At 39.3% G+C, this 13,013-nt stretch overlaps 1 protein-coding gene across 1 annotated transcript in view; it reads right to left on the bottom strand.

The window, feature by feature from the left end:
• LOC109878796 (solute carrier family 15 member 4) overlaps positions 1–13,013 on the bottom strand; it is a 45,571-nt gene that overhangs the window by 17,460 nt on the left and 15,098 nt on the right. Inside the window, exons 6-7 of the mRNA XM_020470999.2 lie at positions 9,108–9,288; positions 3,898–4,056 (exon numbers count right to left, since the gene is read on the bottom strand). Coding sequence (XP_020326588.1) covers positions 3,898–4,056; positions 9,108–9,288 — 340 coding nt within the window. The remainder of the gene's footprint in view (positions 1–3,897; positions 4,057–9,107; positions 9,289–13,013) is intronic.

The following is a 13,013-nucleotide window of genomic DNA, read 5'->3' as shown; positions in this document are numbered from 1 at the left end:
GGGGGCTTCACTCAAGACAGTGTTGAATGCTTTGGCAGACCACTCAGCCATCTGGCTCACATTTCAGCCTACCCCACGAGGCACAATACAAAGACTAAACACTGAGTCACTAAAGGTCTCTTTTGTGGAGATGCCATTTTTGGGCTAAGGAAGAGAATAAACACAATCTCCAGAAACAACTAGCAATAACTAACACATTATAGAGATTATGTATGAAAGACATGTTGAAGAAAATGAGGAAAAAAAGTATTCCTCTTATATGATACAATAGACCTTGTGGACTTGTTTTTTAAACTATGCAATGTAAAAAAAAACATATGGTGACGAAGTGACTGCAATGACAGTGCACCGAATAGACAGATGGGAGGATGACGCAATCATGAAGAGAGGTGTCAATAACCCCAGTCATCCAGGTAATTGATATCTGTCCGAAACTGAAGGCCGAGCCTGGTAATTATCATGATTTCAGGAGAAATAGAAAGAAAATAATGAGGTAGGATTCTATTGATTTCAATGGCACTCTGCTTGTAGAGTCAAAATGGACAGCTTATATAATATCTACATCTAACAATACCTCAACCTTCAAAGATATGAGGGAGGACAGATTGTAGGATTTGCTCCTCATGTGAATAGAAGTTCTTAAGTAAACAGTAAAGCTGTTCTTCAGTCGATCGCTACGGTGATGACAATGAAATGACGCCAACATCTATCTAGGAGCAACAGTTGTTCAATCAAGGGCAAGCAGAAGAAAATAGCCTAGCCTGTCATTTTGTGCTTGTAGCCTTTGCAGTTGACAAGTGTGTCACCACAGACAGGAATGACAAAGATTTGACATGCAAAGGATTTCTGCACAACTGACAATTCATATCCATGATTCAAAGCAATAACTTTACTTTCTGAGTAGAACAGCGTGAATTCGTTTCACTTTCGAACATATGATTGATTGTTGGCATAATAATTCTCTACAGATCCATATTGTAGCATCCTCACCCTGAGCCCACATACAGTGCACTCGGAAAGTCTTCAGACCCCAGGACTTTCTCCTAATTCTGTTACAGCCTTATTCGAACATGGATTAACTTGTCCCCCCCCCCCCCGTATGAACCTACACACAATACCCCATAATGACAAAGCTATAACAGGTTATACATTTTCGCTAACATTTATATACACTACCGTTCAAAAGTTTGGGGCCATTTAGAAATGTCCTTGTTTTTGAAAGAAAAGCAAATTTCTTGTCCGTTAAAATAACATCAAATTTATCAGAAATTCAGTGTAGATATTTTTAATGTTGTACGTGACTATTGTAGGCATACAGAGGGCCATTTTCAGCAACCATCACTCTTGTGTTCCAATGGCACGTTGTGTTAGCCTTTTTAAAATGATAAACTTGGATTAGCTAACTGATCATTAGAAAACCCTTTTGCCATTATGTTAGCACAGCTGAAAACTGTTGTTCTGATTAAAGAAGCAATAAAAAAAACTGGCCTTTAGACTAGTTGAGTATCTGGAGCCTCAGCATTTGTGGGTTCACTTACAGGCTCAACATGGCCAGAAAAAGACCTTTCTTCTGAATCTCGTCCATCTATTCTTGTTCTGAGAAATGATGGCTATTGCATTTTGTACGATTTCTTCAGTTTCTTGGCAATTTCTCACATGGAATAGCCTTAATTTCTGAGAACAAGAATAGACTGACAAGTTGCAGAAGAAAGTTATTTGTTTCTGGCCATTTTGAGCCTGTAAATCCCCCCCACACAAATGCTGATGCTCCAGATACTCAACTAATCTAAAAGGCGGCCAGTTTTATTGCTTCTCTAATCAGAACAACTGTTTTCAACTGTGCCAACATAATTGCAAAAGGGTTTTCTAAATGATCAATTCGCCTTTTAAAATTATAAACTTGGATTAGCTAACACAATGTGCCATTGAAACACAGGAGTGATGGTTGCTGATAATGGGCCTCTGTACGCCTATCTAGATATTCCATTTAAAAACAAATACATTTCTAACTGATCCCAAACTTTTGAATGGTAGTGTAAATGTGGTATATTGACCAAAGTCACAAATTAGACAAAATTTCACCTGCCCCTTTAAGGGCTGGTGGTTACCATGGTGACATGACTTGAATCATGTTTGTGCCTGTGAGATTGAGTCTGACGAGTAACCGCGTTGTCTTCTCTACCCAACAGTCATGGCCGCAGGAAGTAATTTGGGGGTGGGGTCCCTGCGGATTTTTAAAAACTAAATGCATTTGTATTTGAGTGTTTACCAGCATTTGTAACTTGAGTCTGATAATTATCTGTACAAAACAGTTCATCTGATAATACTTGTGGAATATAAAAATACTTGCTTGATATAGGTTTTCCAGTTTCTTGAAATACTTAACAAAATGCAACTTGTTTCTTCTGGTAAACTGAAAATTCATTCCTTTGACATTTTAGTAGATGCTGATATCCAGAGAAATGTACAGTAGTGAGTGCATACATTTTCATACGTTTTTGTATTGGTCCCCCATGGGAATTAAACCCACAACCCTAGCTTTCAAAGCACCATGCTCTACCAACTGAGCCACATCATCACAAACCACTTGATGTCTCAATGAAGTCAATTACTGTATTGTGCATCGTTTTTCTCCATGGTGATGGAAAGTCTACAGGAACAAACCTAGATTACCAGCCTATACAATATAGTAATGTACATTTACATTAAAGGATTGTAAGGATGATAAATTCATTCTGCACAAAAAGGGGTTGTTTTCCATGTCATTTGGTTTTTTGTACCTTTTCATGTAAATGTTTGAGGACAGGGTTTTGTCATTTGTGGATTTCATTAGAATGACATATCACAGAGGAGGAGACATGGCAACAACTATTGAACCCTGCAAGATACTATACTTGACTTTACAGCAGAGATGCTGGAAAATAATGTTTTTGCTGGTGCTACAGATGTCTATATTGGTCTGCTAATACTAGTAAAGGCCCAGTGCACTACCTTTGTGAATTAAAAAAATATCTAAAAAGAAAAATGTAATTCAGATTTCAGGGGGGCTGCAGCACCCTTAGCACCCTACTTCCCGCAGCTATGCTACCAGTTGGAACTCAAACATAGAAAAACTGGGCCCAGACAGGCAGTGTAGCAGCGCGAGGTGGGATAGGCTATCGGATTCGCAGTTATTTGACTTAGTGCAATTTATTTATCATCTACGAAAAAAAACAGCAGAAAAAATTTGAAAACAGCTACTGCTAATTTATTTTGCTACAGTATACTGTAAAATGGAATCCTAGTTGACTATTTGTATTCACAAATGCGAGTGACATGCTCGCACTGTGGAGCCCTGACCACCTGCCAACGTGGCTGTTGAAAGTCATCTTACCCGCCAATGCCGAAATCTACCCGCATTTGGCGGGTGCTAATTTTAGGCCCTGGGCAAAATCAATCCCCACTGATTGATCCCTCCCTCCTTACCTAGCAATTTCAACAATAGCTCAGACAACAGCTGCTACACAAATGTAAGGATGCAGAGGAAGGGTTTTTGTGTTTTAGAAAATAACCATTGATTGGAGTCTTAAGAATGAACAGAGGAAACATCAATGTCAGGTTGTTCAAAGGCTGGAGGAGAAGAAGACTATTCATCCCAACGCACGCTAAAGACTACTTTACTTTTACATTGACTACTGCACTTCAACTTGCCCTTTAACAAAACCTGCCATTATTGCCTACTGGATAATGGTAGTGCTGTAATCAAGATAGGAATGCTAACCATCTACCATCTAGTATGGACTGAAAGACCAAGTTAGAATTGTTAACCAAATCTGTTAGACAATTATCATCATCATATCTCTGCATCTCTTTATAATGGTATATATCCACTGGGCAACCGAACAGCTTTCTACTCACCTGCGATGCTGGCAAAGATTTCACTGATTCCAATGAGCACATACTGAGGTACCTGCCACCATATTGGCAGATCTGCTGCGTAGTAGATGACGTCGCCAAAGACCTGGTCGAATGTGCCATTAGACTTGATGATCTCAAGTCGTTTTGTCTCCAGTATACCTGTAGGGGTAAACGTATTTAGTTTGAGATGCTTGAATTATGTCACTGCATATATACAAGACACAGATGGAAACAAAAACGTGTTCCCGTCTTTCGGAACTCTATTATGGATTATTAAAGTATTTAGGTACTTTTACATAACTAATGAGGGAAAAGAAAACAGTACGAAAGAAATCAATGGCTATCCACCTTTGCTGATATTAACTTGGACCGATTCAGCTTTTAAAAACTTTCTTTGCCCCGAGATGCACCACTTTCTCAAGCCCCAACAAGTAATAAAAATGGCTGCCCAAAATGCCTGCCCTCAAAATACAACCATCAGAAAAACAGAATACTTGTTAAAAGTCCTAAGCGTTCTATATTAAGAGACACAGACAACCAAACATATTCTGTTGCAGGAGTTAGGGGGATCTGACAGTCCATTAGGGCTTAAGTGTCAAATCAAAGCCAGTGCTTCATTAAGATCACATTTGTACGCACACACTCAGTGATTACAGAAGTTTGTAATGGAAGAGAGAGCCATCAACTTAACAATAACACCCCTAGCAGTTGTCATCTGCAGCTGCTGATTCCTAAAAGCTTTATTTGATAACCATTATCATGGAAGCAGCAGCTATTTCTAGATAACTCCCAGAGACATACTCCTATCGTCGCCCCACACTTAATGCTGTATTTGAGAGGGGATGGGGCCTTATAATCTATCTAGGCTATAATACTGCTTGTCCATCCAAGGCAAGGCGGTTGCTGCCCTGCCCAGAGCAACTTCTTACACGCACACATATACTGCTTTTTTAAACATCATATAAGGCATTTGAGCCCTATCCCTGGGCGTAAAAATAAATACAACTAGAGCTACTTTTGGACATCTAATATAGAACATATTCAATACTAGCTAAACAGATCGTTGAAAGTGATAAAAAATGCAATGTCATTGGCCTTAAATTCAATGTCAAAGCTTCTTTGGCATGTTTCCCACACCATGTGGTGAGGGCCAGCGTTGTGGTTCACAACTCAACAAGAGCAGGTCGGCATAGCGATAGATGCCAACCCTGTGAACGGAGGATGGCAGGTGTGCAAGGCAGTGTTGATGCTAGCTGTGCCCGGGGCAACAGATACCACTATGGCTGATACACAGCTGCACATCTGTCTCTGTCCTATGGTGTGTGTTCCCTATACAGTTACATCATGAGGTCAGTTATCCTACAGGTGTTCCCCATTTATACACTAGGAGATGAGTTAAAGGAAGCAGAGGGCGAAGGCTTCTTTAATATAATGGTTAGCAGGAGTAACAGAGTTCCAACCTTCAATAGAATTAAAAGCCCTCTCCGAAGGGGAACATAGCATGTTACAGACAATGAAAAGTATAGGACAAAGTGTTTCCAAAAGTAATGAATATACTATAATGTCTCTGATTTGCTGCCTTATACATTAAAAGAGAGTATTTCATTGATACGCCAGTGGGAGTACTGTCTGACCACAGTGATGCAGTATGAAGAGGTGGGAACATGCAGGGTATAGTAAAGGAGTTGTGCAGCATTCATCACTTCCATGTCCTCTGTGTGACCAATGGCCACAGTAGATGATGCTGAAACCAAATTGTTTCTGAAATATTCAAGCTTTTTCTTCGCTCTACTTTCAAGTGATGCGATTTCCTTTTAAAATGTTCTTATGGTAAATAAAAGGCTGGAAAAAGCCTTCCAACATCTGAAATAAATACAGTGAGCTCCAAAAGTAGTGGGACATTGACAAATGTTTTGTTGTTTTGGCTCCGTACTTGAGCACTTTGGATTTGAAATGATACAATATCATGAGGTTAAAGTGCACACTGTCAGCTTTAATTTGAGGGTATTCACATCTGTATCGGGTGAACCGTTTAGAAATTACAGCAAAATTATATTGGGCACAAAATAAACCGAACACAATCAAAACAAACAGAAAAAGCGTCCAACAAGTCAGAGTCACAAGCTTGATGTAATCATTGCATGCTATGAATATGGGACATAATGCTAAACTTTTGACTACTTATTATATTGAATTCATCCCAATACTTTTGGCACCCCTAAAAATGGGGAAACGATGTACAAAAAGTGCTGTAATTTCTAAACAGTTCACCCAATATGGATGAAAATACTGTTAAATTAAAGCTGAGACACTGTACTTTAATCTCAGTCATTGTATCATTCAAATCCAAAGTGCTGAAGTACAGAGCCAGAACAACAAACCATTTGTCACTGTCCCAATACTTTGAGCTCACTGTATATACTCAATAATAAATGACATAGTGAGCATCTAGACAGCACGGTGTCCAAAGAATAGCCTAATTAAAAGTGGTTCAAATAACTTTACAATGGCAAACAAAACAAACTCTTTTTCTACTGGTGCTGTTGAAGTTCCGTCTCATCAGACAGGCTAAAATAAATATCTTTCCTGCCTACAAACAATACCTTGTGTGCGCAAACACACACACACACACACACTAAGTAGATGCTTCTGCAGAGTGCCTGTGGTTGGCTGTGGTTTATTAATGACGATGCTGCAGTAGTGAGTGGGAACCAGCCAAGCCGCTCTCTCTGGCGAGGAGGGGCTGTTTCTCTGTGGCTTTCATTAGGCTCTGATGACATCCCCACATGGGGTACCAGCTAGCTAAAGCCTCTGGATCACTATCCGTCTATCACACAGAAATACAGCAGAATATAAATGTAATAACTATAAGAACAAAGCATTGACTACCAGGACTGCGTTTGTGGGGGTGTTGTTTAATGCTACTGTAAATGAAATATTTTACGCCACACTAGATATTAATTCTCCTCTACAAAATGGTTGTTAACAGCATTCAGCTGCGAAGACAGGATTCAAAATCCCAAATGTCATAGTGGACACGAACACATTTAAAGTGCTCATTATGCTGGAGCGAAAAATTAAATTAAATGTGCATTTGGTTTTCAAGCGTGCCACTGATTTGAGAAAAGCTATTTTCACTGCCTTTAGGCTCGTCTCACTCAAAAATGTTTTTGCCTGAATATATGCTATTCAATCTGCACAGAATAATACATTTAAAAAATAGATTTTATTCCAAATTGAAATGTCAAACTGTCATTTCAAATTAATTTGATTAGACTTTATTTCAAAAGATAATCCACAGTCCATTATGCAACAGATGCCATTTACTCCAAACAAAAACAAGTCTCTATTAATAAGTAGGTGCCTTCCCTGTTTCGTTTGCTCTGTTTGGAAACCGTTTACCATTTTAAGAACCAAACGCATTGCAAGACTTAATAAACACCCCCCAGTTGTCAGTTCTATGAATGTTTAGGATTTTTGCGAAATTATCCCTGGCTGCCTGCCCTTTACCTCCTTAAACTATGTTGAAACATGATCCACATACTGCTAAAATAAAGCCAAGCAACAGAATAACACAGTATGAGTCACAATACCCATAAAACCTAGTGGTCAAACAGGGAAATGGTTACAATCGTTTTTCAGGGTAAGCAGGGTCTAAAATTAACACCTGACACCTGCGAGATGATTTTGGAATTGATGGGTAAAATGTCTATTTCACCATCCACATTAGTGGGTGGTCAGGGCTCCATAGTACTCGCATTTGTGAATACAAATTGTTATGTATGATCACATTTATAGTAAAATAAATGTTGCAGTAGCTGTTTTCAAAGTGTTTCTGACGTTTTGTTTCAAAGCTGGTAAATAAAAAATAAAATAAAAAAATCGCACAAAGTCAAAGAACTACGAATCCTACATAGCCTTTTCCACCTAACGCTGCAACACTACCTGGCTGGGGGCTGTGCACATGTGAAGAATGGAGTAAAGTGAGACTGTCCTTGTGTTTGACTATTTACATTGTTTGTCCACAAGCTAGGTTGTTTTTCTATGTTTGAATTTCAACAGCTAGGGAAGAGAAGACAACGCTTGTATTAGTCAGACTCAATCTCACAGGCACAAACAGCGTCACACTACCACGTAACCTCCCGCCTTTAAAGGGGCAGGTGAACATTTTTGTTTCTTCTGTGATACTATGGTTAAAAGACTCAGGTCACAAATGTAATCAATATACCAAATTAGTTACTTTTTACTAGTAATACATGTATTGTTTTAGAAAAATTACAAAGCACGCTCATCCGTTTTTTGATGGTGTAATTTTAGCAGCATAAATATTCTTCGCCTGGTAAAAAAAAAATCAGAGTGGCTTGTCGATTTATTTTATCTTCCTGCCACAGTGCCTGGTATTATGACATCTTCACTATAGGCTTGCTCGTCCTGTTTGCCTCATGAATCCTGACCAATGATGTGTATAAACCCTGGATTGCTGATGCTATGTAATGGCCAACGACAGTGCCATATTGGCATTTCCCAGAAGGAGCAGTCCTCCATAGCAATTAATGGAATTCTGAAGTATTTCAATAAAATGTTAAGAACAAAATGACATAGTTACATATTTCTTTGTTGTAGTAGGGAAAGTAACATTAGTACAAATATATATGCTTTTATAATTTTTTATGTTTTATATTACCTTATATTTTATATAAGGAGATTTGAATTTAACATTGAGCTTAGTCGCGCTGTTCGCCATCTAATTTTTTAAAACATGCATTAAGGTGTCTAATAGAATATACTTGTCAAAAATGAATAGACATTAATAAATGCATTTCTATAGCTTCCAATATATTTTACAATGGAAGAGAGCGCAAAATGGCTGCGCAGTGGCTTCAAACAGCGCACCCTGTCAGTCATCTAGGGTTGATACACATCATTGGTCCTGACATCTACCAGTAATGTCCCCCAAAGAATAAGGAACCGCAACACAGAGAGATGATTGAGAGATGCGAGATCAAGGAGTTGGGTTTTTCCCTAACATGTGACACTTTAAATGTGGGACATATCATAGTGAACAGTATGAAATGGTGAAACTGTGGCTTGAAGAGGATGTTGGGTGGTTTAAATGGAAGATTTACTAGCATGAACTACAATTAAAGTCCCTCTAGACATGCCACGGAATAAGTAAGGGTTAGCTGTTGCACTCAGTGTACTCCACTCACCAGCCGCCACAGCTGAACACATAACGAAGAACATCCCCACTGCGATCCTCTTGAGGGAGGAGGGCAGCAGGCCTCTGCGTTTGAGGATGGGGTCCACCACTTTGTCCTTAAGAGGGATCAGCATGAGAATAAGCACTGCGTCGAACATTGTCAGCCAGGCGGCAGGGAAGCGGAACGTGATCTGCCGGGAATTCAGAGGGGGGGGGGGACAAGAGAATATGTACAAGAAGTGCAAAGCATGAAAATCAATAGAAAGAGTGTCAGTGGACTACAGTCCAGTGCTTCGGGGGTGAGAGTGGATGTGCTTATGGCCTCGACACTGTATTGGCGCCCTCGAGTGGACAGAACTAAAACTGAACTTAAGTTAAATTTTAAATAAAAATAGTTATGAAAGTATCCTTTACATTTCACTAAAGTATAAATACAAAGATGAATCCTACCAATCCAAAGAACAATGAATCATTGACCAGGATAATTCAGAATTTCTCAAAGCTATGTACTGTAGGTTTGTTAACATGTCCCAGCAGCAAGTGTGTTAGGGTGTAATGGGAAATAGATCATTGCAGTAGCAATTAGGATTAGCAAATGACCATAGAAGGAGCGCACAATATTAATTATAATATAGCTATAGATCTAGAAGTCCATTGACAGAATACTCTTCGTAATTATTCACATGAAAATATTAGATAAATGAAATCAATATGGGAAAACATTTTTATATATCTCAAAACATAGCCTACAATTCAGTTATTTCTGCTAGAATAAGAAACAATGCTACAGCAAACTGCAGGCCTGATTTATTTTGAATTTCAAATGTTAAGTGCCTCCTGAACTCCCAAAACATCTTTAGTTCTAAACATCTGATGGTCCCATTTATTGCCCGACTGAATTTACATTTCTTAGACTAACTGCTGGTAATTTAAACATTGTGCCTTTGCAGTAGGAGTGTGTCATAGCATACTTTCATGTTTTGGATAAGTATTTGCACCCGGGTGAATCTAATTTGAGAGGCAGAGGTGCCCCAGTAGGCACACTAACAGGGGTAAGGAAGCACATTAACATGGGTAAATGTTAAGCAGAAAAATAGCCCAGACGAGAACAGCTACTCTTCCCTTAAACTGAGTATGGAGAGAAGACACCTTAAAAACACAGGTGGACAAAAGTCTGGAAAATGTGGCTTTTTATTCCAGAAGTCTCTGCACTTTGGAAGACTAATGATGCATTCATATTTTTGTTTTTTCCTGACCTTTGATAGGAGTTTGCTGGAAAAATAAAACCACAACTCTAAGATACAGCTCAAATGTGTCCTCAGAATCTAAGGAGCACAACATTACTAAGGTAAAGATATCTAATCTCACTTCTCTTTTCATTTTAAGGACTGCTTAGAGTAGGGTGAAAGCAGTTCCTTTTTTTGGAAACAGATATTGCATGCTGAGAATGAAAATAAGTAATTACATTTCCAGTTTAAATGACACGTGAAAATGTTAAGACCTTTTCATAAATATCACTATCTGAGAAATGTAAATTTCACCTGAAAGCAGTTTTGAAAGATAGTATTGAAATACAAATGGAAATCTGAATAAGTGGAATGCTTTTGCTCTTTTAGGACTTAAAGATGGATGTTTTAGCACGCTAGAATGTGTGGTTAAAGAGCAAGTGTTTCAGTTCACATTTTACTCTACACTTCCCTTACCAAATGCCAGAGAGACAACGGAATCTAAAAGTAGCAACAAACCCAAACCACTCTTTAACAGCTGCTTGTCTCTCCTTTGAAGTCATACAGTATGCATATATTATTGTGGATTAGCCAAACACCTCAAATAGGCTACTCCCTGGGAGAAACGGGGGCACACACTACAACAGATGGAATGGCCTAGTCTAGTCAAGAGCATCACCCAGGAACATTATGTCTGACAGAAGCACAAGAGATGCAATAAAAAAACAGATTGCTCATGTGACTAGGTCAAACTTTTGATTTAATCCTCTGGGCTTTAGGAACCTTGACTGCTTCCAACTGTTGCCTCTGATGCATTATCACCGACCTACTGGCTCATCTCTACAGGGAAACTAATCCTTCCCATTCTGAATCAGGACAGACAACTGTAATATTTAACCTTCAAGTAAAAGTAATGGCCAAAATGTGAGAGTATCTAGCATTTGTTCAAAGCAAGTCACCATCATAATAGCACAAATGCTGGCACACATACAGATAGCAATCAGCTGGGGCACACTCTTTTTAAAGGGACATTTTAAATGGGTTTTATAGTAAAGAAATGTAATTTAACTGTAAAAATGTATTACCTTTTAAACAACCAGTCATGATGTTGTCATGTCATTGTTAAACAAATCACTTCATAGGGGGCATGAGAGTTTCTGGCCTCCCGAGTGGCTCAGTGGTCTAAGGCACTGCATCGCAGTGTTTGAGGTGTCACTACAGACCTGGGTTCAATCCCAGGCTGTGTCACAGCCAGCCATGACCAGGAGACCCATGAGGCGGCGCACAATTGGCCCAGCATTGGGGAGGGTTTGGCCGGCCCATCCTTTTCCCATCGCAATCTAGCCACTCCTTGTGGCGGGCTGAGCGCTTGCAAGCGGACTTCAGTCACCAGTTGTACTTAGTCCGATTGCCCACTCTCTCTCAGGTGTTTCCTACAAAACATTGGTGCGGTTGCCTTCCAGGTTAAGCGAGCAGTGTGTCAAAAAGCAGTGCTGCTTGGCAGGGTTGTGCTTCAGGCTCTCGACCTTTGCCTCTCCCGAGTCGGTACATACGCTCTAGAAAAAAGTGGCACGTGGCTGAATCTAGTTGATGATCCTTGCTGTTTTATCTCCTGATTTTGAGAAACATGCATGTGAAAATCATAACCCTGGCCTCTAGGCCAGGGTTCTAGGCCAAGCTTTTACCCCTTTTCCAATTGGTAATAGTAGTCTTGCCCCATCGCTGTAACTCCTCTCCCAAGTTGGTACAGGAGTTACAGCGATGGGACAAGACTACTATTACCAATTGGAAAAGGGGTAAAAGCTTACAATTTCTTACCGATCTGCGTGCCAGTTATGATTTTCACATGCATGTTTCTCAAAATCACTGTGTCTTGGTTTATCATAAAAATCTGAATTAAAATTATAGAAATCTAAAAGTTAAAATTCAACTAATGTGTCTATATGCCATATGGACACTGAAGCACAGCGAACCATCAGCAGCTAAATAAATGAGTGAATGCATGGAACTCAGGAGATAGTCTAGAGCAAGGATCATCAACTAGATTCAGCCACGTGGCACTTTTTTCTAGAGCGTATGTTTGGGGTGCCGGAAGATAATTGCAAATCATTTGTAGACTGCAAGAAGAAATCTGGAAGAGGTGCAAACATGCAACATTGTATCAATTAGCCAATTCCTGGCCCCCTAAGACTTTCCCACACCAATGTACATTTCACAATGAGGCTTGGTGATTATCGAGGGGGAAGAGTATTTTTCAAATACGGTGAAGATTGAGAAACTTAATATTCACAATGGATGTACTTTATTTTATTTTTTAAAGACTTCATTGACATACTGTGCGAGGTGCAGAAACAATTACTGAGAAGCTCAGCTTATTAGTGCTGGAAGTGGTGAGTGAAAACAATAAGAAATCACATCCCCAAATAGGCACTTTCCTACATATGCGTGCACAGGCATGCACACTCCCTCAATATTAACAGGACAGAGAAACCAGACATGCTCATGTCTCACATGGAGCACCCAAACAAAAGACAAAGAAAAAAATGGACTAAACTCGTAAATTATGGTTATGAAATAAACCAAATTTGTTTCTCGCAAGTGTAGCTGGTTGTAAATAAACGCAAACGTTTCCACCCTGAGAATGGTAAACGACAAATTAATGCATTATTTGATAAAACTTTACTTGACAC

Source organism: Oncorhynchus kisutch, linkage group LG3 (assembly GCF_002021735.2).
Source record: "Oncorhynchus kisutch isolate 150728-3 linkage group LG3, Okis_V2, whole genome shotgun sequence".
NCBI lineage: Eukaryota > Metazoa > Chordata > Actinopteri > Salmoniformes > Salmonidae > Oncorhynchus > Oncorhynchus kisutch.
This window is presented reverse-complemented; position numbering and strand designations above follow the sequence as displayed.